Here is a 22,614-nt window from a genome sequence, read left to right as displayed (position 1 = left end):
ATTTTATTTCTTACACCTTTGTTGGCTTGCTTGCTTGGGAGCCAACAGGGTTAGGGTCAAGATTCATCAACCGTCGCGCTTTCGCCCCTGACGTCGCCGATTTCTCCAAAGATTTGGGTTGGGTGGGTTGCTTATCTCCGAAGTCCATCAAGCCCATCCATAACATCCCGTCAATCGTCCATATTCGTCCATACCTACCTACCTTAGTACCAAACTGCCCACTCAACTAGCACAAAGCTGCGACCCATAATGTCTGCAACCAGCCAGGTTTTCAAGGGCCAACCGGCCCAGCAAGTCAAATCTTTGGTAAGGAAGGGCTTTTTTTTTTTTTTTTTTTGTTTTTCATTGATCGCGATCAAAATCCCCGATGCGATCGGACGTACAGTTTGGGTAAGCTAACGAAATTTACGTCTTTTTTGATATAGTACCGCCAGCTCCTCAGGCAAAGCAACCAGTTCCCAGCCTACAACTTCCGCGAGTACGCCCGGAGGAGGACGCGCGATGCTTTCCGCGACAGCAAGGACGTCAAGGACGCGGGGCGGATCGAGGAGCTGTACCAGCAGGGCTTGAAGGACCTTCAGGTCATGAAGGTGCGTTGTATATTTGCCATCTGGAAGAACAATTGACGCAGGTTGATCCTTTTGGGGAAGCCGGCACTGACAATGATTTTGTTTTTATTTGGGTGAGCAGAGGCAAACGGTTCTGGGACAGTTCTATCAGCTCGACAGGCTGGTTATTGAGAACGGCATCTCGGTATGTTGAAGATTCGACTTCGGGCACGCTCGCTACTGGCCTGGGGCGAACGAACATATACATCGAGGCTTGCGCTGACATCGGGGCAATTTTGTAGGGCAAGGACAAAGGCGATGGGAACGAGATAATCCGAGAGAAGCCTCAAGGGTAAGTGTTTCTAATCACGCCTGTCTTGGCTACTACTATGACGGACTTTTACTAACGCTGATTCTGGCGGGAAAGCTTGGTATAATTGACGACATGATCTTTTTTGTTTTTGCCATACGAACGCCAGCAGCACTCTACGAAGGAACAAAGCCGACGTGTGTATTGACAGTAAAGAGGGGTTAGAAGCGCATATGCTGCTGAATGAGATACTGCTCAAGATGGGCAGGGCTTTTGAGGGCTCTACAGGTCGCATGGGTGTTGGACGATTATTCGAAGCATTGCATGCCGAGATGTCAGACTTTCGACCTTTGCAGTTCAGGTCGTATGTACTATAATGTGTACAAACATATTCAGAAACACAGCTCTTTCCACATTGGCGACTATTGAATTAATCGGCAAGGGAATTTCAAGGACAATGAATATCGAGATTAATTGTTCAATATATCGTTGTGATTTATTGTGACGATATCGTGATTCGTGATCATTGTACTGTGGTAGTAGTAGTCTTTGCAATTTGTGATCACAAGTAGTTGTACTGTATCCGTACTGTCTCCACACTGTCTCTTTAGTCCCCAAATCGGCGGTTGGAATCAAATCAAGTCAATTGATTCAACCCCGACGGCAGCCCCAGCATTAATCAATTATCAATCGCAATTACACCAGTATCCTCATAGAGCATTGTTTGACCATGGCGCCAGGCGTAAGTACTCTCCAACTTTTGCAAGTTTGATGCAACATTCCCCTCGATTCACATTTCGGACAGCGTTGCCGCCAAAGCAATGGGGGTTTTTTTTTTTTTTGGACAAAGAAGTTCCGCGATTAACATGAACTGTACCGCGCCAACTCCCAGACGCGTCGCGGCAACCGATCAGGGTACCCCGAACACGATGATTTTGAGGGCCTCCCCGTGCGCCAGTGGCGCCAGGAGTGGGTGACGGTCGCGCCCGCCGCCCAGGTCGAGGCGCATCACGAGAACGACATTTGGGCCCGCGAGCTGCCGTACGGCATGCCCAAGGACTCGCAACTGCTGGCGCCGCACTCGCTCGAGCTGCTACGCGCCGCCCGCTCCGGCCGGCTCTATAAGCGTCCCGCTCCTGCCGACGACGACGACGCAGATCTCGACGCCGGCCCGGACAAGGCCGACAAGAAGGAGGATGTCAGCGCAAAAGGCTACAGCGTCAAGGTGTGGAAGCAGGTTCCCCGCAACGCCGAGGGCGCCACAATATCCTACCTCGCCAAGCGGCGCAAGAACACTGTTACGTTGAAGCCCAAGGCCGAGGTGTTGCAGTCGACGGGGTCGTCCATTACGCGAGCGACGGTCCGGCGCGTCGACGCGGCCGGCAACCCCTACGAGCAGACCATTACCCTCACCGAGGGCCAGCCAGTGGACGGTGAGATCATATCCACCAGCGTCGTGCCCATGCCTGCTGTCGAGGCTGCGCTGCCCGCACAGCAGACCACGCCGGTACGGAGGAAACCGCCACCGCCTAGGAGAAAGCCCAAGGGACCTGGCCGAGGGAGAAAGAAGGGCAGGTTGCCGCTGCCCGCGAGCACGAGGCCGCCTTCCAGTGTCGAGACTGCCGGAGGGGCTGGCGCTGCTACCTCTACTGCTACCGGCGGCGTTGGATCTACCGCTACCGCTCCTCTGGACGGTCAAGCAGCTCAAGCTGTGAGTGATTTAGATCTCTATAGTAATCACGCGAGATGTATGCTGACAAAGTCTGCCAGAACTCAACTCAAACTCAAACTTCAAATGGGGTCGATGGTGCCCAGGGTGATCCTATGGATCAATCTGCGCACCCATCAGATGATGAAGACGGGGATGAAGGGGATGATGGAGACGAGGGCGACGAGGGTGACGGTGATATCGAGATGGAGGGTACTAGTGATATCGACCGGGCTTCAGAACCCATAGAAAACATGCCAAACTCGCAACCACAACCCAATGAAAAGAGGGACGAAGCGCCGCAAGCACCTACCAATGGCAGCAGCGATGTCTCAGGCAAGCAGTCGGAGCCACAAGGCCTCCTGCCCGTGCCTGCTGGTATTGCTGCTGCTGCCTCACCGCGTGCCGAGGGAAGCCCGCTCAAGCACGTGGCGCTGGCTTCGCCGACAAACAAGTTGCCTGTTGTCTCACCCAAGGTTGAGGAGGCTTCTCAGGGCACACCGGCAGGGCAAGAGGTCCAGCCCGAAGAGAGCGCAGAAACTGCGCAGGCAACAGAGCCGACTACTGTCACCGAAAGCGTAGAGGCTGGTCCTGCAAAGGAGCCATCCACCGCTGCCGAGGATCCAAAGTCTGCTCAAGAAACGGAACCACAGGCCATCAATGACACTGTAGTAACAGAGGCCACTAAGCAGGAGGATTCTGCACTGCCATCGACGACGGAGATGGCGGTAGACTCCGTTCCTGCACCCGATGTAACAATGGAGGATGCGCCAGCTTCCGAAGGAGAGGCCCCGGAACCACCCGCACAAGCATCGGATCCTGAGCCAATGGAAATCGAGGAGACAAAGGCACCTTCGCCCGAAGTTTCACAACAAGCGGTGCCAGACCTTAAGCCTTCTCCTGGGCCCGCAGAGCCAGCCTCAGAGAGCGTCGGTTTAGCAACTGATGCTCAGGCTCCTGCCCCCCAGGTCAAGAGTCCAACACCGGAGGAAAAGCAACCTACACCGGAAGAACCATCTGATACCACCACCAAGGCCGAGCGGGCAATCGAAACCCCAACAGTGAAGACGCCAGAAAAGACGCCGGAGCAGGCAGAGACCAAACCCGAGCTTCCAGACCTCAGAGAGCCCGTCGATGCTCCAGTACCCACAGAATCTCCCAAGGCGACTGGAGATTCGGCCCCGCAACCCACAGAGGCCGCACCAGCCGTCCCCGAGGCCTCTCCACTACCTGCCCAGCCGCCCTCGCCGCCCTTGCCACCTACCAAAGTGGCAGAGGACGAGGACGATGGCCCGGATCTGTTCTCGGGGCTCGAGGCCCAGCTCAACGCCCAGGACGAGCAGAATCGTGTCGCTTTGAAAACCGAAACTGTAGAACCTACGACCGTCCCGGATGAACAGGCTTCAAAGCCGGCTGAAGAGCAGACATCGGATCCGGCTGACGACAAGACTGCTGACAAGAGCCCGTCCGAGTCCAAAGATGTGCCCAAACCCACAGCCGAACCCGCAGCTGAGACGGCGGCCGAGACAGCGGCCGAGCCAGCAGTCGAGCCAGTAGTCGAGGATGCGAAGCCTGTGCTACCTGAAGGAGCATAGAGAAGGTTTGGGACTTGGGGAGAAGGTTGACTCAGCTTCCCCCCTTGAGTTATTCAGCGTAGGCATACGGAGGCGTTTAGGGATAATTTTGTAACTTTTGTTTTATAACCGTGTAAAATCGTGTTTTTTTTTTTCTTTTTGTTTTTTTTGGATACTTTGCTAGTAAATTACTTTTCTTAAACTTGATTTGTGATTTATATTTTTATCCTTTTTTTTTTTCTCTTGGTCGGCTCTCGCCTTTTACCCTATTCTTTTCGTATTTGCCTCCGTTTGCTCGCTGTATTGGTACGTTTTAACGTCTTGAGGATGCACTAGCTCACAGTGAAGTGGCGCTGATCCCAAGATTTACCCATGATACGATTGTTTTATACCGGCCCGACTACGTAAGCATAGCAATCTCATCATATGTGAAGCCAAACAAATACAGCAGGTCTAGGAGACTCTCGCGGTTAAGTCTGGCATCTGCCTCCATCTGCACCCGCGGCTTGGCATTCCACGCAACTCCCAGGCCGGCTGCCTCCATCATGAGCAGGTCGTTGGCTCCATCGCCAACAGCCACGACTTGGTTAGGCGCGATGCCTTCCTTGGCCGCAATCTCGAGCAAGAGATCCCGCTTGCGCTCTTTGCCGACAATGAGGCCCTTGACCTCACCAGTGAGCTTGTCCTCACCATCCACAACCACCTCATTGGCGTGCGCGTGGTCGATGCCCAATTCCCCAGCCAGCCATGAAGTAAGTGGCTGGAAGCCGCCACTGAGTACGGCAGTGCGAATACCCAGGCGCTTGAGGGCCTTGACGAGCTGTCGCGCGCCAGGGGTGACATCAAGAACAGGGCGCAAGTCGTTGAAGAGGGAGGCTGGTAGTCCCTTGAGCAGGGCGACACGCTCGCGGAAGGCCGCGTCGAATTCGAGCTCGCCCAGCATGGCGCGATGGGTAATGTCGGCCACTCGCTGAGCCAGGTCTGGAGGGTCCTTGATGGTAGCTGCCAGCAGGTCAATAACCTCCTGTGTGATTAGGGTGCTGTCCATATCGAAGACTACGAGGCGCTTGTGACGACGGAATGGCGACTCCATCTGCAAAACGACGTCGACGCTCCATTCCCGCTCGAAACGATAGATGAGTTCATGCTTGCGCAGATCTTTGAGAGCTAGGTAGCTTGGGGAGGGCGCGGGGTTCAGAATCAACTCGACAACACAAGGGTGAGTAGCACTGTCCATGCAGCGATGGGCGCTGGTCGGGTCTGTTGAGCCTGAGGGGATGGGGAACGTGGACATGAGGTGGAGGAACGACGCGACACATAGCGGGGAGACGTAGGAACCATAGAGGCGGTCGAGGGATTGGTCCTCGGCGGTAGGTGGTTCAAGGGGGAAGGCATCCGGGTTGGTAGTCGGCGCCAGGTTTGGGGGAATGTCGGTGTGCTCCTCGACGGCAATATTGGAGATGTTGGGCGAAGGCACCTTTGGCGAGTGCACTGCACTCGGGGCGTGCGAGCGGGAAGGCTTGTACATCAAGGTAGCGACCAGCCTGCTGGTGGTGGTGCCCGCCGGAGGAGCGCAGTTTGGATGAGACAAGTCATGGTTCAAGCCGCTCTCGACAACCTTGGGCGGGTGTTCAGCCGAGGGGATACCATTGAAGGTCGTCGCACCGGGAGCGGGTGAGACCGGTTTGGGCCGCGACGGCAGAACCGACTGTGCCTGGCCATGGGCGGCTCCATGATCTTCAACGACGGTGTCGATGCCGTAGTGCATCTCGGGTTTTCCAGGTGGGCGGTACTGCTGGTGCTCCTGGAGGTAGGAGGAGCTCCGCATGGCACCCAGCTGCGGCCGAGCCGGACCCGCTCGGATCGAGGATGCGACCGGAGCGGGAGCGGGAGTGCCCTTGTCCTCTTGCATTTCTTTTTATCGGCGCCTAAAGTTTTGCCGGCACTTTAGGGGGTGGAGGGGAATGTGTGCGGGTGGAAGTTTATTCCCGTAAAGTACAACTCTGACGCAGAAAGACGTTGCACTGGCACTGTCCAAGAGGCACTTCCTCGGCTCGGGTTTGTGCAGGCTTACGCTGACGGATGGATGGCGTATGATCGATCTACGGAATGGGCCAAGTACAGAAGAATGAACAAGGGTGCATGAAATGAAACTCTAACACGACTCGATTAATCGATGCTGTTGAGCCGCCTCACCAGCCTTTCTTTCAACCATGCATCAATTGGAGGGGAGCCTGTTTACCAGTTTATTGCATGGAGGGGCTTAGTCGTCAGCCTTAGTGGGGCAGTAGGTAGCAACGATGCGTAGTCTGGTTGGCTGAGATTCGCCAACATTACTTTGGTAGGGGTGTGTCATGTCACCGTCAACTGCTCCTTCCACTAAAATCCGAAGATATGGTGCGGTGAGGTCATCTCACGTGAAATCTTGGCCCACGAAGGGTTGCGGCTCGTTCAGTGAAAGGAATGAATGACCGGACACCTCCCAAGGTACTGTACTCCGTAATATGTATGTAGTAATTACAGTACAACCACAACAGAAGTGATCGTCCTTCGAAAGCTTCGCTGCATCACGATTGTCGAAACGCCTTCTCTCATAAATATTATCACCAAAGATGAGCATACAAGTTTTCGATCGATTGGTTGATTAATCATCGTAACCTGGTTCATGGATTGCGACAAAACCTGAAGCGTCCGTCGCCTCAATGCGGCTGTCGGTAATGGCTATCGGTGCTGGCTGCGGGACTGGATCTCGGCCCGGGATCCTGGTTTACAAACACACACGACACATCAAACCCTTGGGACCTGTTGGCTTTTTTAATACTTAAACACTTTAACATTAACGAATGTGGTCTAGAGTAGCCAACCAAAGGACCTGGTTCCCGGAAAGCCCGGGAGTTAAGACGACAAGTTTTGACTTTGCATGCCCTGCTCGACCACTCTTACTCGAGGCTGGCCAATAAAAGCTTGGGCCTCAGGCTGATGAAAGTCGTAGCGTCGATGTCGTGATCGTCCAGGAGGCTCCACGGTGATGTGAAGTCATTCTCGGCTCCGGTGTTGTCCAGCCATTCCCGCTATTGCGTGCTGCCCCGGCTACGATCTTGATGCTGATGTAATCGTCATCCTGAGATGTGGTTCGTCCGCCGCCTGGTCCCTCGATGGTCATTGACGCCTTTGTATCGCCATGCCGTCTCTTAAAAAAAAAATGGTTCGTCAGGGGTCTGGACTCGGGAGGCAAGTACCTGGCCCAAGGGGAAACCCAAGGTAGCGGTACTTGTACTTGACCACTGGTGCGGACGTGGTCAATGCTGTTATTCAGACTTGGCCAGCTGGTGTACTGTAGGTTCTGATTTCCAAGAAATTCCTTGGCCTTCAGTGTATTAGTATACAGTTCTTCTTCATAACTCTTTTTACACGACTTCATACTATTCCTTTGGGACCCGATTACCAATTGTGACTTGGACCATATACTTTATAACTGATTCGTTGGCCATACTTTATACTCCTCCACGGTAAAAAAGACTCCTTAACCGATATTTGACTCTTATAACCCCTGTTTCTGAAGTCGTTGCAGAAGCCCAAGCACCAAAGGAGTAACACGTACAATATTGTACTAGAGGATTTCCCAACAAACCATCGGCATACCTACGTATAAACAAAATTACTCACAATGACGCAACCATCATCCATGGAGTCCTCTCCGCGCATGAAGCCCCTGCACGTCAAGTTCGAGGACGCCGCAGAGATGGACTCGGGATACTCCTCGGCCAGCTCGTCGACGGCATCTCTGCCCCAGGTCTCCTTCACGCCCTCGCACCTGCGCCACATCAACGACCAGCTCGAGAAGATGCAGGCCATGGACATCCTTCGCTTCTGCCGGGTCCTCTTCCCAAACCTATACCAGACGACTGCCTTTGGGCTGACGGGACTCGTAACGCTTGACATGCTATCCAAAATGGAGAAGGAGTCTTCCTTCCTGCCTTCGGTCGAGCTAATCTTCCTCGACACCCTGTACCACTTTGATGAGACGTACCAGCTCGTCGAGAGGGTCAAGGAGCGGTACAGCAACGTCAAGATGCACGTGTACAAGCCGGCCGACTGCGAGACGGTGGCCGACTTCGAGACCAAGTACGGCGAGAAGCTGTACGAGACCAGCTCCGAGTTCTACGACTGGGTGGCTAAGGTCGAGCCCCAGCAGCGTGCCTACTCGGATCTCAACGTAGGTGCCGTCCTGACCGGTCGCCGGAGGTCTCAGGGTGGACAGCGCAACAAGATCCCCATCATCGAGGTTGAGAGCGAGACGGGCATCGTCAAGATCAACCCCCTCGTCAACTGGTCATTCCAGGACGTGCAAAAGTACATCAAGGAGAATGACGTGCCGTACAACGTGCTGCTTGACAGGGGGTACAAGTCGGTCGGCGACTGGCACTCGACCAGCCCCGTGGCCGAGGGAGAGGACGAGAGGGCCGGCAGGTGGAAGGGTCAGAACAAGACCGAGTGCGGCATCCACAACAAGAAGTCGCGGTACGCACAGTTCCTCGAGGAGGCCGACAGGAAGGCTGCCGAAGCTGCCAAGGCTGCGGCGGCAACTAGTCAAGACTCTTCGCTCGGTAGCGAAGTTGCCGATGACGCTCGTTGGCACGCTGCGAGAAGGCCAGGTGCTCGCCGGCGCCAACATCATCAACAAGGCCATGTTCCTTCTGCCGTTGCTTCATCGGCTTGAGCTGGCTCTTGCATCAACCTGTTGACTGAGACAGCATAGTTCTGCTCACCTTTTTTTTGCATTTCTTTCGGCGCATAGCAGGGCATTTGGTTTTTTTTTTCTTGTTCTGGGATTCAAATGACCCTCGAGGCATTTGATAATGTTTATTTCCCAAAGATCGTCCATGTTGTTTTGGGTTTCTTCTCGTCTTGTCTCGTCTCATGGAAGGGCGATGTCAAGCTAAAAGATCATGAACGGGGTGTGTGGACTCCCCAGCAGGCGTTTATGTTGCTTCCATTTGTTTCTTATTGCCGTTTCTTTCCCTAGAACCCCTCATCTGTCCCTTTCTCATTTGTGGCAGCGGAAAGCTGCCGAATCATGATGTGACGAGCGGCGGCGTTGGGACGAAGTTATCGATTAGTAAGCCAAGTAGCATTGCAAAATTGAATAAATTCGACATGACTGCAAATCATCAATCGGAACAGTGTGAATGCCTCAGCATTTGATGCGAACAACTGAACTTCAGTCCCCAAAAAGAGACCAATCACGAGGTGGATGGATTGATTGGTCATCCGATCCCGTGCATTTTGCGCCTGTCCCCGTCCCCTTGTATGGATAATTGGCATGCACCTGCTTTTGGCAAGTAAACTGACCTCACAAAACATCCAGCATTTACTACAATAGCATTAAAATTCCCATGGCAATGCATCATCACTGTGCATGATGCTGTAAGTGTGGCCCATTTTGATTTCAGCCTCTCAAACAGCCCGAACCTCGTGTAGGCGAGGTAACAGTTGCACTCGGATGTGTGCATGTGCGTCATGTCGAAGTCAACTTCTATCATTTTCCAAACTCTACAACACACACACGCTCGACTCTACACAGCACCCAGTCCCAACTACCATCTGACTATTGAACAAACAAAACGGGCGTGTTGCTGTCTAAGCCTCGGTTGTGATCGATAATGCTTTGCCTTCTATGTACATCGATACCTCGTCAGGCAGCTACCTCTCCCTAGGTATCTGGTAGCCAAAATCTCGAAAATGCCCAGCGGCCATGTTCTTCAACGGTAAAATTAAAGTCTCTAGTAGCCCTCCTTGCCCCATTTGTTCCACTTGTCGTGGAGGTTCTATGACACGGTACAAAGTTAGATTCTGTGAGATGATACCCACTGACTTGGGAGGTTGGACTAACCTTGGGAAGCGTGACGTCGGGAACAACCACAACGTTCACAGCGCTGGGGGCATCCTTAGGAGCAGCGTTGGGGTCACCACCGGGGTGGTACTTGTACTTGCCAGCGCCCTCGCTCTCCCACGGCATGGCGTCCTTGGCCATTGGGACCTTGGTCTCCGAAGTGGACGACGTAGGCGTGCGGCCTGAGAACTATAGTTAGCCATAAAGTCGGTTTGACTTCTCCAAAGGTTCATAGGCTCATTCAGTCGGTCGTACCAAAGTAGAAACCGGCACCGGCGAAAGCAGCAACCATGATGCCACCGAGAATCTATCATTTGAGACGACTTGTCAGTGGTCGTCCATCTCGTGGAGCTCGTTTGACCGTTTAGTCTCGTCAAACCACTGGCAGTACGAGGATATTTCAGCTCGTAATCAACCCAGCAGTACGCACCATAAGCTCCGGGTCCTTCTTGCCCTCCTGCTTGAGGACATGCTCCTTTGCGCCGGCTTCGAGCCTGCGGGCGCTGGTGGTAAACGCCCTCCTGGCGATGAAAGAGGCCATTTCGGTGTTATTCTGATTGTTCGAATTTGTCGCGTTGGTGATTTCGGTTCGATTGCGATAGCTCGGTTATCGCTCGTCTTCGCTAGGTGACGACAATGGCTTGTTGTAATTGAGGTAGTGGGCAATGAAAGGTAGGTCCTGCACCAAGCTTGAATTCAATTCCAATTGATTCGCTACGAGCTCGGGCCGTCATACGATTTGCCCGTCACAAGCTTGCAACAAATTGGGAGAGCATGACAACGGATGATAAGATAATCCGGGACCGGCTTCCTGTCAAGGAAATGATGGCGTTGTGCAGCTGAGGCGCATTGACCGCTGGCCCTTGCAGGCATGTTCCCGACCTTACCTTTGGTTGGAAGGCTTGCTAACCAAAAATGCTTTGATAAGCCCATTAGGCGAATGGGGACACCCCTGAAAGTAAAAGTGAGCCTTCGTCAAATGGTCTCTTTTGTTGACTGTTCACTAGTCTGGTCTATTTGGCTTAACAAGGCTTTTCCTTCGTCTTCCACGAACAAGGTCCATATTTTCGATTCTTCAACACGTTCATTTTTTTTTTTTCGATACCGCGTCGCTCTTTCGTTTTTTGTTTTTTTGAATTGCACATATTGGCGATTTTTGAACTCTCCAACTCGTTCGACGCCTTATTGCGATCCCGTACACCCTCCGAATTGCGATTCTTGGCAAGCTAGAAAGGCGCACTTTAGTACTGGGAAAACAAACTTGGGGGGCCCGACGTAGATCGCCACGACAACGCCTCTGTACGCGCCGGTCTGCGTACAATTTTCACGAGCTCCGACTATTGCAACCGCCAGCTACAATAATTTCCGATTCGAAATATTTCGACCTCTACCGACCCGACGATAATTCAAGAGGGAAATCGCTACAGCATACAAGATATGCACGCCAAGCAACTCTTCACCAACTTATAACAGTTTTCTATACCTAAACATATTTTACTTTTGTGTTCGAGTACACTTGTGCGTGTGTCCGAGTCGGGCAAAGCGAGGAAAAGGTGTTGTGTGACTGGAAACATAGTCCTCGACGCCCGAGGTGCGGCTTGGAAAAGAGAGCATAAGCGGATAATCGAGGGGCTCGTCGGCTTGTCTCTGCTTCAAAATGGCTGGACCACCTAGTATCATTTCTTCCCGGATGACGGATGTTAACTCCGACGACGAAGGCACCAAGGAGGCACCAAGCTCCAACGGAAATCGTCGTAGCCAGTTGGAGAACCTCTCACGGCCAGGGACCGCAAGAACCGGGCTCTCCTCGAAAACTCAAAATCAACCCCTACGCCATGCCCTGGGCAAGCGCACGAGCGCTGCCGCAAGCAGCATAGCGAGCGGGCGTCCTGGGAGTTCTCTAAGTCGGAGTCACGTCCCGTCGCTTACATCACACGCTTTCTTCCATCCCATGAGCTCTCAGAAGCTTCAGGCTCAAAGAAGCGGGACTCGACCTACGATGTTGCTCCGGCAGCAGAGTCGTGGCGACATCGAGCTGTCCCGCGATGGGCGCAGCGTCACTCGCCAGAGTGTCACGTCGGATTTCACCAACCCGCAGATGATGTCACGCCTGGCTCAGTCGCATTCGGCTTACGATAATGAACAACTGCGGCCACCAGGGTCACGTGGAACCGAGGTGACCGATCTTGATGGAGGAGCGGACAGGGTTACCGCAAACACCAGCCCAACTTACGGTCACTATCCGACTGGTAGCTTGTCGGAGAGCGTGCGACCGCTCCAGAAGAAGCCTGGTGAGGGCAGGAACAACAGTCTCACTGTTCGTGTGGATAGGAACTACAAGTCAAGGGACAATCTCCCCACTCCGGTTAGGACTCCCCGCTCCTTCCGCTCCAGCTTCATGCTTCCGACACGGAATGGCTCACCGCAGACCGGTGCGAACCGGGACATTCAGGGCGGCGAGAAGCTCGAGTCTGTTGCTTCCACTCCTCAACTCAGCCCAGCCGATGCCGTAGCAGCGACAGCAAACGATTCGAATGCGGAAAAGATGGCCATCGCCGTTGGTCGAAACTTTGAGTTTTTTGAGGGCAACACTGTCTTCTGTCTGGGTGGCCGCTTCCAAAACACCCGGTCGACACCTGTCAACATCGCTACCGGATCTCTTGTTGTCATCCCTTCGGCTCTATGGTTCGCATTCAGTGCGCCGTGGCTCTGGGATAACGTCTCGCCCGCAGTTCCCATAACCTTTGCATATCTCTTTTATATCTGTATTTCCTCGTTCATACACGCATCTGTGTCGGATCCAGGGGTAAGTTAATCATAGTATTAGTATCCGTAAATCGCATGGCTGGACTTGATGACATGTTAACATGATTATTTACCCTAGATCCTACCGAGGAACTTGCATCAGTTTCCTCCCCCAGACGAAAACGACGATCCGCTACGACTGGGACCACCAACTACGGACTGGACACTAATAAGATCTGCCGAGAGCTCGACGTCAGCAATGGAGGTCCCAACCAAGTACTGCAGGACATGCAACATCTGGCGGCCACCGCGCACACACCATTGCCGCCTTTGCGACAACTGCATCGAGACTGCTGACCACCACTGCGTTTGGCTCAACAACTGTGTGGGACGCCGCAATTACCGGTACTTCTTCGCATTCGTCACATCTACCACCCTACTCTCCATCTACCTTCTCGCATCTTGCCTAGGGCAGATAACAACATACGCTAGTCTGGAGAACGTATCTGTTGGACAAGCCATCGACCACTTCCGCGTACCTTTTGCTTTAGTAATCTATGGGTTCCTAGGGTTTTTGTACCCTGCCGCCCTGATGTTCTACCACATATTTTTGATGGCACGCGGCGAGACGACAAGGGAGTTCCTCAACTCTCATAAATTCTTGAAAAAGGACCGGTACAGGGCCTTCACCCAGGGCAACTGGGTCAAGAACTGGATCGTGGTGCTCTGCAGGCCTCGGCCGCCCACATATTACCGCTTCAAGGAGAAAGCGGTTCAAGGTGATCAGAGACTTGCGGCGACGAAGAGATCGGAGCTCCGACGGGCCGAAACCAAGGAGGGCATGGAGATGCAAGATGTCGGGCCTGCAAGCGTAGGGTTTCAAGGGCCGACTTCCCGAGCCGCGGCTGCAGCATGACGTCTCGTGATGCACACAAACTTTTCACGTCATTCATTTTATCTTTGTTCCCTATTCAACCCATCTGTTTTATTTCGTGTTTTTTTTTTTTTATCTCTTTTTCTTTCTTTTTCTTCTGTTCATGGTTTGCGTTGCCAAGCGACTTATTCCCTTTTTCTTCCGTTCTTACATATGTTTTATTTGTCAGCTGGAAGATAATGCAGGGAAAACTTCCATGTTCTGGGACAGGAGCTGTATATACATACCTTGGCTGTGCTTGTAATTTGGAATGGGTGGCGCAGTGGGAGTGGTGGAAAATCGAAAGCGCGGCTTGCAAAATTTCTTTCTGTCTCCTGACTTACTTTTTTTTCCTCTACGATAATACAATATTGTGTAATCTTGCTCCTGACTCTATATGCGGTTGCTGAGTGATTGCTTGTGCATTTGCATGATTGTGTTTGTTTCATAAACGTCGTCATAGCGCAAGGAGCATTATGAGTACAGTTAGTAGGTATAGTTGCTGTTGTACTCCGTATGCTGAGATATGACATTGTATTGGTATTATTATTTTGTATTCATCGTGGTTGATATCGGTAGGTATTTGCTCGCCTACTGGACGTAAACGTGATTCAAAAGTTTTTGGCTGGGAAGCGGGGCAGAGTTTGAATATTTGTCGGCTGGTTTTCAACTGCCCATCACTCGCTGGGAAAGCTTCCTGCGTCTGATATTGAAGTGTTAAGCAAGAGCAAGAGAAAGCAATTCTTTGCAATCCTTGAATTTGCTGACGTTGTTTCGCAGAAAGACTAGATAATTCCTCGTCTGAATTTTTATTTTATTATTTTCTTTTCTTTTATCTATTTGCAGTCATGACCACCCCTACCAAGATCTCAACTCCATTCTTGGAAAAGAAAGCAAAGATCATAGCCCAGCTCGCGACGCCCGATTCAGCTTACACAGACGCGTCGCCCAAGGGTTCCGTCGACGTCGGGATCCGGGAGCTAATTGCCGAGATCAACTCGCAGGCCGGGCTCGTGACCACCAGCTCGTGCGCTGGGCGGGTCAGCGTTTTCCTCGAGGGGAAAAAGTCCCAGCAGCACCAGGCGCAGGAGGGAGGAGGAGGAGGAGGAGGTGGTGGTGGTAGTGATGCGCAGCTTGCCGGGGCGGTTGGGGGCAAGGGAGGTGGTGGGAGGTGGCTGCATGTGAGCCACGAGCCTTTAGGTGATGATGCAAGCGGGAGGGGTTGGGAGGAGGTGTTGTTTGGTGGTGACGGTGCTGATGATGTCGTCGCTGATGACGGGACGGGAGGGGTGGAGGAGAGGCTTGTGCATTTTAAGTTTGAACCCATGGTAAGTAAAAAAAAAAAAAAGTCTAAGTGCCTGTCTCGAGACATACCGGATCAACGGGTCGATTTTGGTGCTAACCGACTACCTGCAGATACTCCACATCCTAACCGCATCACCAGAGCATGCCCAGTCGGTTCTACGATGCGGTCTGGAAGCCGGCTTCCGAGAGTCTGGAGCCATCAATCTACTCGGGCAGCAACAGCAACAGCAGCATGCCACTCCCATGGTAGCCATCAGGTCAATGGGCCTTGGACTAGAGTCCATCGTCGGTACGCTGGCCGCAGGTAGGCTACATAGCATAGTTTCCCCAGAGTACCTAGCCATGCTGGTCAGGATATCAAACGAGAGGTTCCGGCAGAACGCTGAACGGATCGAGCGTTTTCGCCTGGCCCTGAAGGAGGAGTTTGGAGATAAGAAGCAAACCGGAAAACCTGGTTGGGAAGACGCAGCTGCGAGGAGGGAGAGGAAGAAGGCTGAAGGGTTGAGAAGGAGGGACGAGGTTGCCAAGGAGAGGGAGCAGTCAGAATCAGCAAATGGAAACTCCGATATTGCAGATGAGCAGCCAATAATAATACCATAACCACGATACGCTTGCTTTCAAGAGGTCCCCCTCTCCATATGACTGATCCATTGGCAACCGGCACTGACTGCCTTTTTTTGTGGCAGCTACTCTTTTCTAGTTTTTTTTTTTCATAGCTGGACAGTAGTATAGTACACTCTATCATCATCAAACCCCATCGGAAATCTTTACGAGACGACCTTGTCAACCCAGCCCTTTTCCAACTTCCTGACCTGTTCCTTGAAGTTGGCCACCTCCTGCCAGCAATCGAGCGGCCGTCTGTCGTGTTCCCTAAGGCAGCGAACGACTTCGGATCGAGCGGTCTCGACCTCGTCAGGCAGGCCGTGCACCTTCTTCCTCTCCTCCTCGAGCTTCTCGCGCAGGGCGGCCACTTCCTTGGACACTGTGAACCGCGTAAGCTTGCCGTCCTGGTCGGCCGGGGTCTGTTCCGACAGTTTGTCGAGGGCCTCCTTGACGGCAGCGGCCTCGGCAGATTGCAGCTTCTTGAGCTCCGAGGCTACGCGGGCCTGGACCTGAAGCTCTAGTAATTGCGCGCGGGATGCATCTGTCTATTGTGGCAAAAGAAGTAATCAAACCAAACAGAGGTTTCATCGGGTGTCAGCCAATGGTACTTTGCAGGATATAACAATGGTGGGATCTGGTTTTTTTTTTTCAATGCTTACCTCTGTGCTTGATTGGAACGACTCGATAATGTTTTGCGACACGCCTGTTGGTTGCGAGCTGGTGTCGGGGGAGTTCAAGCATCAGGAAGTCAGTGGAGGGCAGTTCGAGTCAAAGGGAAGGAATTGCAAACTGAAAACCTACCCAGTCCACGTATGTGTGGCTGGCTTTGACGAATTGGCACCCATTGATTGAATCGATTTGGTTCGTCACCGATGGCTGTTGGTAGGATCAGGGCAGTATGAGTTGTTTGACTACACTACCGCGCGACGATGCGTGATTGCGTCGTGTTTCGTCACTTTGCTTTGTTAGCTATGAAAATCCTAAAGCTTGCCGCGGTCGCCAATCCATGCCGTTCCGGCCTTGGCATGACGGACCGATTTGGGTGGTAGGTAGCAAAGTGCAGGGTAGGTAACCAAGTTGGGGTGGGTAAATTTGATCGCTTTGGTATCACTGCATTCACTCGTAGCTCAGCAACAACGACAAAAGCAACAACATCACATGCTCGCTCGGCTAGAACCGTGTGAATTGACCTAGAAGTTTTTGAACAAGGATTGCTTGGGGTTGACACGGGCTGAGCATAATGATTGTCATAAGAGAAACGTTGGTCAATATTTAGAGCAACCCAAAAAAGCAGAGTGTGAAACACGCATGGGTTGTGGCTTTTGAGTTGACTCCAGGCTATCATGTCTTGAACCCTTACAGAAGGAAACCAAGCTTGCTGTCATCGCGACACTACCTAGGTAGGTAGTTACCAACACTGTGGTCCAGCTACCTGGGCAAGCCTCTGGCTTAGTCCTTGCTGGTTGAAGGTTCGCTTAGCCAGTTTGTTTGGGCTGACTGGCAAAGAAATAAAAAAATTAAAAAAATGGCGCAAATGCATTGCACACCAATCTGTGTCGGAATGGGGCGACTGATGCCGAAATTTAATCCTTGGAATTTGCTGGCAAGCAAGTCTTTACGAGCAGATGATAGGGGTAAAAAAGTAAGGCCTGGGCTCCAACCGGCATGATTTCCCAGTCTGCATACGCACCAAAGTGTGACGTGACCTGCTTGACGGATAGATAACACAACACAGCACAGCAACAGCAGTCCAGTCATGGTTCGATTCACTCATATAAATTAAGTGCCAAGTATTCAGCCGTGGTCATACCCATAACTTCCTCAGGTACTGTAATTACCGTGGTACAGCACATACCTGCCCAACGGATTCAAGGGAGTAATGAAATGTGTCTGGGTAAGGTAGGGTAGAAAGAATACGATCGGATAATAGAACAAGTTCAATCCGTTCCACGGAATCCGGCATCATGTTGCATGAACATTGCGCGTTCAACTGAGTCGGAATCTTACCAAAGTGGTCTCAACGAACGATAAAACAGTTAGATAAAACTCTTCGTATCTAGATCTAGAACTACGTACAGTAAATAGTAATCAGTCAAGATTACTGGTACGGTAATTAACAAGGCGTTCATCCCAGAAATACCGCTCGGACTGGGGTAGGCTTGGCGGCTTACTGTAAAGATGAGATGAAAGGGTGTGACGGTTGCGCGCCAAAAGCCGCTACTAAGGGCCCAAGAAGTCTCAGAGGAGGAACAGCAGAGGTCGGGCGGGCGGGACCAGGTTGCCAGGGATGCCATTGCTGATTCCGAGTGGACCCTGGTCCCAGGTCCCAGCCCAAAGTACGCGGCTGTCAGCCTATCATTTGGAAGTTTTGTTTGCTCTGCCTCCCGCGCCACCGTGCCCCACCCGATCCCAACCGTTTGACTGGTTGAAAGCCGCCGGGCTCAGCTCGGGGCCACCCCGCGCTGTGAAAAGGGCTGTCAGCGTTCGTCGCGTTGTGCTTGGATGGACTTTTGGGTTTACCCCTGGCAGTTTATGTGGGTTCCTTCTTTCTTCTGACAGAAGGGAGGGTGCAGCAGTACAGATGGCTGGCTTGGCATGGAACGACGCATGCCCACGTCCAACGTGCCATTACGGCATCCTCCCTTGCCTTCCGCTAATTTACTAGTTGCAAATCACAATTGCAGACTGATGCGGGTGTACCCCCCACTTACCTTTGCCTATTTTGAAGTTCTCGGAGCCTCTCGATAGATGAATGTCAGGGATTCACGGCACGCCATCCGATATTGTATGGGTGCACGTTTTTGTTTCTTGCCTTGGTTTCTAGTCCTGATGTCCCATGTTCTCATTAAAAACCCGACAAGCGAGGATATGGCTGGGGGTAGGTTGTTTTCTATCTCTGACGTATGTCATTTTGATACTCTGGTCCAAACTGCTTCCCTCGAATCATCTGCGATCTCCCCTCTGCGCCACAATGAGTGATTGATGTCCAGATAGGGATTACGGAGTGTGTGTTCCTCTAGTAATTCTTAGGGCTAAGCTCAGACGGGATGGGTTCATGGTGGTATGAGAAAGGGGGCTTGGGCAAAATGAGTGGTTGTTGGCGGCGCATAGTCAAAGTACCTCCCTAGGCAGCCTTCCTTGGTCTTCTTTGGGTCCTTAGTCCAGGCCGGCCTTCCGCTTTTAGTATACCTAGTCTCTGTCTCCCGCCGATCTTTTTGTTGATCGTTTTTGTTTTGTTCCCTCCTTTTTCATGTGTACCTATCCTCTCTTCATACAGTACCTAAAGTTTGTCTTGCTTTCCACTTTTTTTTTTTTTTTGTTTTTACCTTTTTTGATTTTGATTTTTCCTTTTTCCGATCTGGCTAGGTAAACGACAGTCAAATCTTGTTCGTCGCGTTGCGCCCATCCGTCGCCGTACCTTCCTCCTCCCCGACTTCATCATACCGGGCACCGCTTTGCCGATCGCGCAAACTTTGTGCCTGTACCATACGTCAGTCGGGTCAACAAACAAAGTTCTTTCGCATTGCGAACAGCCCTCGTGACTTCATTATTCGATTCACGAACGACTACCAAGATCAACTCCCATAGATTGATCAACTATCAACGTGACTGGCACTCGGATTCGATCCCGTTTTGCTAGCCGAGTACAATATCAGCAACGACCTCTTGGGGAACCACAGCGGGGACTGTTCTCGCTTTGTTCACGCTATCCATTCAACATCCTTACTATTGATTCGCCTCTATTCAGCTACGCCCGGGCCCAGACCCAGACTGTTCTCTCGAGACCCACGTCGCAATCTTCCCACCAATTCTTTTTTTTTTTTTTTTCTTTGTTTCGTTTCTTTGCCTTTGACGAATAGGATATCTATCAGGGGAATATACAAAGGGAAGCAGGCAACGAACAAACAACCCCTGCTTCTCCTTTATCTTGGCTTGCCAAAGCGCAACGCCAGAACTTGACTTTTTCAAAGATATCTTTTCTCTCGCCAGTATGCCATTGTCTTCTTGAGTCTTTCAGATTAGATCAACTCAAAAGGGCACAAAAAGGAGGATCCTGCCTCGGCTGCCCCCACACTTTCTCTTGTCTCCCTCTTGGACAAGACACTTTTTACACCAACCGTTTTCGCCATCCTTTTTTTAACCCGGTTCAACCGTCAGAAAATACCTACATACCAAATGGATCACCAGCGACGCGGGACCGTCGACTCCGATGGATCCTCGTCAACCATCTCACGGATAACCCAGAGCGCACTTTTTGCGCGGGCGGCAAATTCAAACGCAACATGGGCCAACCCAGACATTTCGCCCTATAACACAGGGCTGAATGGCGTCCAACAGGACACAAACATGTTGTTCAAGGACGTTCTGTGGTGGATGTTGGGAATAAGTTGTCTCATCATCCTTTGCATTCGATTTGGCGAGCTTGCATGGCAGAAGCTGCGGCACGTGTCGGCAATGAACCTCGCAGCAGACAAGCAAAACTACTGGAGGATGACCCAATGGGGTCCCATGCCTGGCCTCAAGAAACACTTGACATATGCGCCCCTTGGTAAGAAACGACACAACCGTGAGATCCGCCTGTCATCGGCTATTAGCATTGGCACGCTGCCATCGAGGTTACAGACTGTTCTCTTGGTCCTTTACACTCTCGGAAACCTTGTCTTTATGCTCTGGGTCAACTTCAAGGACTCCAACCGATTCAGACTGGCCGCCGAGATTCGAGGCAGGTCAGGTACCCTTTCGGCCGTCAACATGATCCCCCTTTTCATCCTGGCCGGTCGCAACAACCCGCTCATTCCGATGCTGCACATCAGCTTTGACACATACAACCTTATCCACCGATGGATGGGCCGAATTTGTATTATCGAGGCTGTTGTTCACACCTTTGCCTGGTTTTACGTGCAAGTCAACGACGGTGGTATGGAGTCTGTGACGAGGAAGCTTCTTCATGACAACTTTTGCGCCTCTGGTATGGTTGGTACAGTTGCTTTTTCCATCATCTTGATCCAGTCGCTCTCGCCAATCCGTCACGCCTTCTACGAGACCTTCCTCAACGCCCACATCATTTTGGCCATCATTGTCTTGGCCTGCACATGGGTCCACTGCGCGACATCCACGCACCCTGGCGGCCTTCCTCAGCTTCCCTGGATGATGGCCATTATGGTTTTGTGGTTGGCCGACCGTTTCGCCAGGGCCATCCGTCTTGCTTACTGCAACGTCTCGAAACGTGGCTACACTGAGGCTGTTGTTGAGCCTATGCCAGGCGATGCTGTCCGGGTCACCATGAAGCTCCCCCGTTATGTCGACGTCCGCCCCGGCACCCACGCTTACCTCCGGTTCGCCGGCGTCAACCCCTGGGAGAACCACCCTTTCTCTGTCGCATGGGTCGAGCACGTCCCTGCCGATGATGCACTGCCCTTGCAAGAGAAGGAGACGACTAAGTTGCTGCTCAGCAAGCGGGACATGAAGTCCGAAATTTCCTTTATCATTGGTGCCCACAGTGGCATGACGCGCAAGTTATACAACAAGGCTACTGCCCACGGTACTCGCGCAATTTCAATGCGCGCTGCTTTTGAGGGCCCCTATGCAGGTCATCACTCCCTCGACAGCTTCGGGCACGTAATCCTCTTCGCCGGCGCAACTGGCATCACCCACCAGATGAGCTACTTGAAGCACCTTATTGAGGGCTATAACGATCGCACCGTGGCAACTCGTCGTATCGTCCTCGTCTGGGTCATCAGGGACAACGAGGCGTTGGAATGGGTCCGTCCATGGATGGACACGGTGCTGCGCATCCCCAACCGCAAAGACATATTACAGATTAAGCTCTTCGTCACAAGACCCAAGAACCCACGGGAGATCCAATCTGCCTCTAATGGAGTGCAGATGTTTCCTGGTCGACCAAACATCCCTCTTTTGGTCAAAAAGGAGGCATCGGAGCAAATTGGCGCCATGTGCGTCACAGTCTGCGGTCCTGGTGCCTTGGCCGATGATGTTCGTGATGCTGTTCGCTCTGTGCAAGATGAGGGCAACGTGTGTTCTTTTGTTGAAGAAAGTTTCACCTGGTGATGAAAAGGACTAATACGACATTATACTATGTCGTCCTTTAATGTGGCCATTTGACTTGTTATTCTGTTATATACCCGTTTCACCGCCCACATGGGCGCTTTCTGACATTCCCTCCCAGCCAATTTTTTTGCTTTTATTTTTTTTCAGCATTGAGCATCAGCATTTTCTGGCGTTTACATACAATGGGCATTTGTTTTTACTTTGTTCTGTTTTATTCTGATTTCTATATTTCTTTTGCCCACCTGTACATAGTTTTCAATACTGCCATTGGACCCTTGGAGTCAAAACAAGTCATCGCTAGGGTCTAGCTAAATTTTATTTACATCGTTGATACACTAATATTTTCCATGAACACGGTGATATAGGCCTTGAGGTTTGATATGCACAAAATGCATCATTTGTTCATCAGATATTTGTTCTAGAACCAGAACCGTACGCTAACTCCCCGTTCATGGATGACAAATGGACCCTTCATTCCATCCCAAGCTTGGCCCTGCAGTGCCACGCCCTTCATGTACGGTATGTATGTTCCTGCGATGCATGTGCAACGCCCTGTGCGTCTACGTCTTGTATGCCAGAATTGTCTACCACACCTTGTGTGTCTACTAGTCTAGGTCTAGTAGGGGGAATCGGTCCTTGGCGGTGCTTCTTTGCACAAGTCATGGTGTTTTTTTTTTCCCCCTCATCAATAACATCAAAAACATTATAACATAAAAATATCAGTCACAGAGGTGACATACGCTTTGGGCAGCGGCCGGTAGGAAGGCCGGTGAGCTAGAGATAAAATGGGGGAAAAAGGGGGGGAAATTTACCAGTCGAAAGGTAAAAAAGTCGGCGCATGAGTAAAAAGAATGAATTGTGAATTGGCATTGGACCGAAGGCAGCCGTCTGAAGGACCGGAATGGAGCCCCGCAATCCACCCACCCACCTCCATGACATGGATACT

The 22,614-nt window shown here is 51.8% G+C and overlaps 8 protein-coding genes across 8 annotated transcripts; 5 read left to right on the top strand and 3 right to left on the bottom strand.

The window, feature by feature from the left end:
* Position 1: 1 nt before the first annotated feature.
* Positions 2–6,450, top strand: PgNI_00336 (uncharacterized protein). The gene is made up of 8 exons (XM_031120418.1): positions 2–306; positions 426–590; positions 691–753; positions 851–900; positions 1,031–1,222; positions 1,564–1,600; positions 1,751–2,569; positions 2,629–6,450. The coding sequence occupies exons 1-8, from the start codon at positions 250–252 to the stop codon at positions 4,159–4,161; spliced, it is 2,916 nt and encodes a 971-aa protein (XP_030987132.1). The 5' UTR covers positions 2–249; the 3' UTR covers positions 4,162–6,450.
* On the bottom strand, positions 4,541–6,052 carry PgNI_00337 (uncharacterized protein; the record flags this gene model as incomplete). The annotated part of the gene is made up of 1 exon (XM_031120419.1): positions 4,541–6,052. One exon carries the CDS (start codon positions 6,050–6,052, stop codon positions 4,541–4,543), a length of 1,512 nt encoding a protein of 503 aa, XP_030987131.1.
* Positions 6,451–7,807: 1,357 nt separating the features above from the next.
* PgNI_00335 (uncharacterized protein) lies at positions 7,808–8,860 on the top strand (the record flags this gene model as incomplete). Its single annotated transcript, XM_031120417.1, has 1 exon — positions 7,808–8,860. The coding sequence occupies one exon, from the start codon at positions 7,808–7,810 to the stop codon at positions 8,858–8,860; it is 1,053 nt and encodes a 350-aa protein (XP_030987129.1).
* Positions 8,861–9,517: 657 nt separating this feature from the next.
* PgNI_00334 (uncharacterized protein) lies at positions 9,518–10,761 on the bottom strand. Its single transcript, XM_031120416.1, has 4 exons — positions 10,464–10,761; positions 10,289–10,340; positions 10,034–10,215; positions 9,518–9,968 (listed from the first exon to the last, which is right to left on the bottom strand). Exons 1-4 carry the CDS (start codon positions 10,572–10,574, stop codon positions 9,924–9,926), a joined length of 390 nt encoding a protein of 129 aa, XP_030986811.1. The 5' UTR covers positions 10,575–10,761; the 3' UTR covers positions 9,518–9,923.
* A 288-nt stretch (positions 10,762–11,049) lies between these two features.
* On the top strand, positions 11,050–14,068 carry PgNI_00333 (uncharacterized protein). Its single transcript, XM_031120415.1, has 2 exons — positions 11,050–12,839; positions 12,918–14,068. The coding sequence occupies exons 1-2, from the start codon at positions 11,691–11,693 to the stop codon at positions 13,692–13,694; spliced, it is 1,926 nt and encodes a 641-aa protein (XP_030987127.1). The 5' UTR covers positions 11,050–11,690; the 3' UTR covers positions 13,695–14,068.
* Positions 14,069–14,539: 471 nt separating this feature from the next.
* PgNI_00332 (uncharacterized protein) lies at positions 14,540–15,718 on the top strand (the record flags this gene model as incomplete). Its single annotated transcript, XM_031120414.1, has 2 exons — positions 14,540–15,019; positions 15,108–15,718. The coding sequence occupies 2 exons, from the start codon at positions 14,540–14,542 to the stop codon at positions 15,594–15,596; spliced, it is 969 nt and encodes a 322-aa protein (XP_030986202.1). The 3' UTR covers positions 15,597–15,718.
* PgNI_00331 (uncharacterized protein) lies at positions 14,993–17,155 on the bottom strand. The gene is made up of 5 exons (XM_031120413.1): positions 16,960–17,155; positions 16,401–16,830; positions 16,259–16,316; positions 15,108–16,144; positions 14,993–15,019 (listed from the first exon to the last, which is right to left on the bottom strand). The coding sequence occupies exons 2-4, from the start codon at positions 16,442–16,444 to the stop codon at positions 15,764–15,766; spliced, it is 483 nt and encodes a 160-aa protein (XP_030987125.1). The 5' UTR covers positions 16,445–16,830; positions 16,960–17,155; the 3' UTR covers positions 14,993–15,019; positions 15,108–15,763.
* A 2,620-nt stretch (positions 17,156–19,775) lies between these two features.
* PgNI_00330 (uncharacterized protein) lies at positions 19,776–21,668 on the top strand (the record flags this gene model as incomplete). Its single annotated transcript, XM_031120412.1, has 1 exon — positions 19,776–21,668. One exon carries the CDS (start codon positions 19,776–19,778, stop codon positions 21,666–21,668), a length of 1,893 nt encoding a protein of 630 aa, XP_030987126.1.
* Positions 21,669–22,614: the final 946 nt, after the last annotated feature.

Source organism: Pyricularia grisea (genome assembly GCF_004355905.1).
Source record: "Pyricularia grisea strain NI907 chromosome Unknown Pyricularia_grisea_NI907_Scaffold_1, whole genome shotgun sequence".
Taxonomy (NCBI): Eukaryota; Fungi; Ascomycota; class Sordariomycetes; order Magnaporthales; family Pyriculariaceae; genus Pyricularia; species Pyricularia grisea.
The sequence above is the reverse complement of the archived record's forward strand: the minus strand, read 5'-3'. Positions and strand labels throughout refer to the sequence as shown.

Bases quoted from the DNA above. Each gene is read 5' to 3' on its own strand.
- PgNI_00334 (XM_031120416.1), bottom strand. From the start codon at position 10,574: ATGGCCTCTTTCATCGCCAGGAGGGCGTTTACCACCAGCGCCCGCAGG. The intron at 10,216-10,288 runs GTACGACCGACT...TATAGTTCTCAG, and splicing joins CGGTGCCGGTTTCTACTTTG to GCCGCACGCCTACGTCGTCC. The intron at 9,969-10,033 runs GTTAGTCCAACC...ACCGTGTCATAG, and splicing joins CCGACGTCACGCTTCCCAAG to AACCTCCACGACAAGTGGAA.
- PgNI_00336 (XM_031120418.1), top strand. From the start codon at position 250: ATGTCTGCAACCAGCCAGGTTTTCAAGGGCCAACCGGCCCAGCAAGTC. The intron at 307-425 runs GTAAGGAAGGGC...TTTTTGATATAG, and splicing joins CCCAGCAAGTCAAATCTTTG to TACCGCCAGCTCCTCAGGCA. The intron at 2,570-2,628 runs GTGAGTGATTTA...AAAGTCTGCCAG, and splicing joins ACGGTCAAGCAGCTCAAGCT to AACTCAACTCAAACTCAAAC.
- PgNI_00331 (XM_031120413.1), bottom strand. From the start codon at position 16,444: ATGGGTGCCAATTCGTCAAAGCCAGCCACACATACGTGGACTGG. The intron at 16,317-16,400 runs GTAGGTTTTCAG...CCCCGACACCAG, and splicing joins GCCACACATACGTGGACTGG to CTCGCAACCAACAGGCGTGT. The intron at 16,145-16,258 runs GTAAGCATTGAA...TTGCCACAATAG, and splicing joins CGTTCCAATCAAGCACAGAG to ACAGATGCATCCCGCGCGCA.
- PgNI_00333 (XM_031120415.1), top strand. From the start codon at position 11,691: ATGGCTGGACCACCTAGTATCATTTCTTCCCGGATGACGGATGTTAAC. The intron at 12,840-12,917 runs GTAAGTTAATCA...TATTTACCCTAG, and splicing joins CATCTGTGTCGGATCCAGGG to ATCCTACCGAGGAACTTGCA.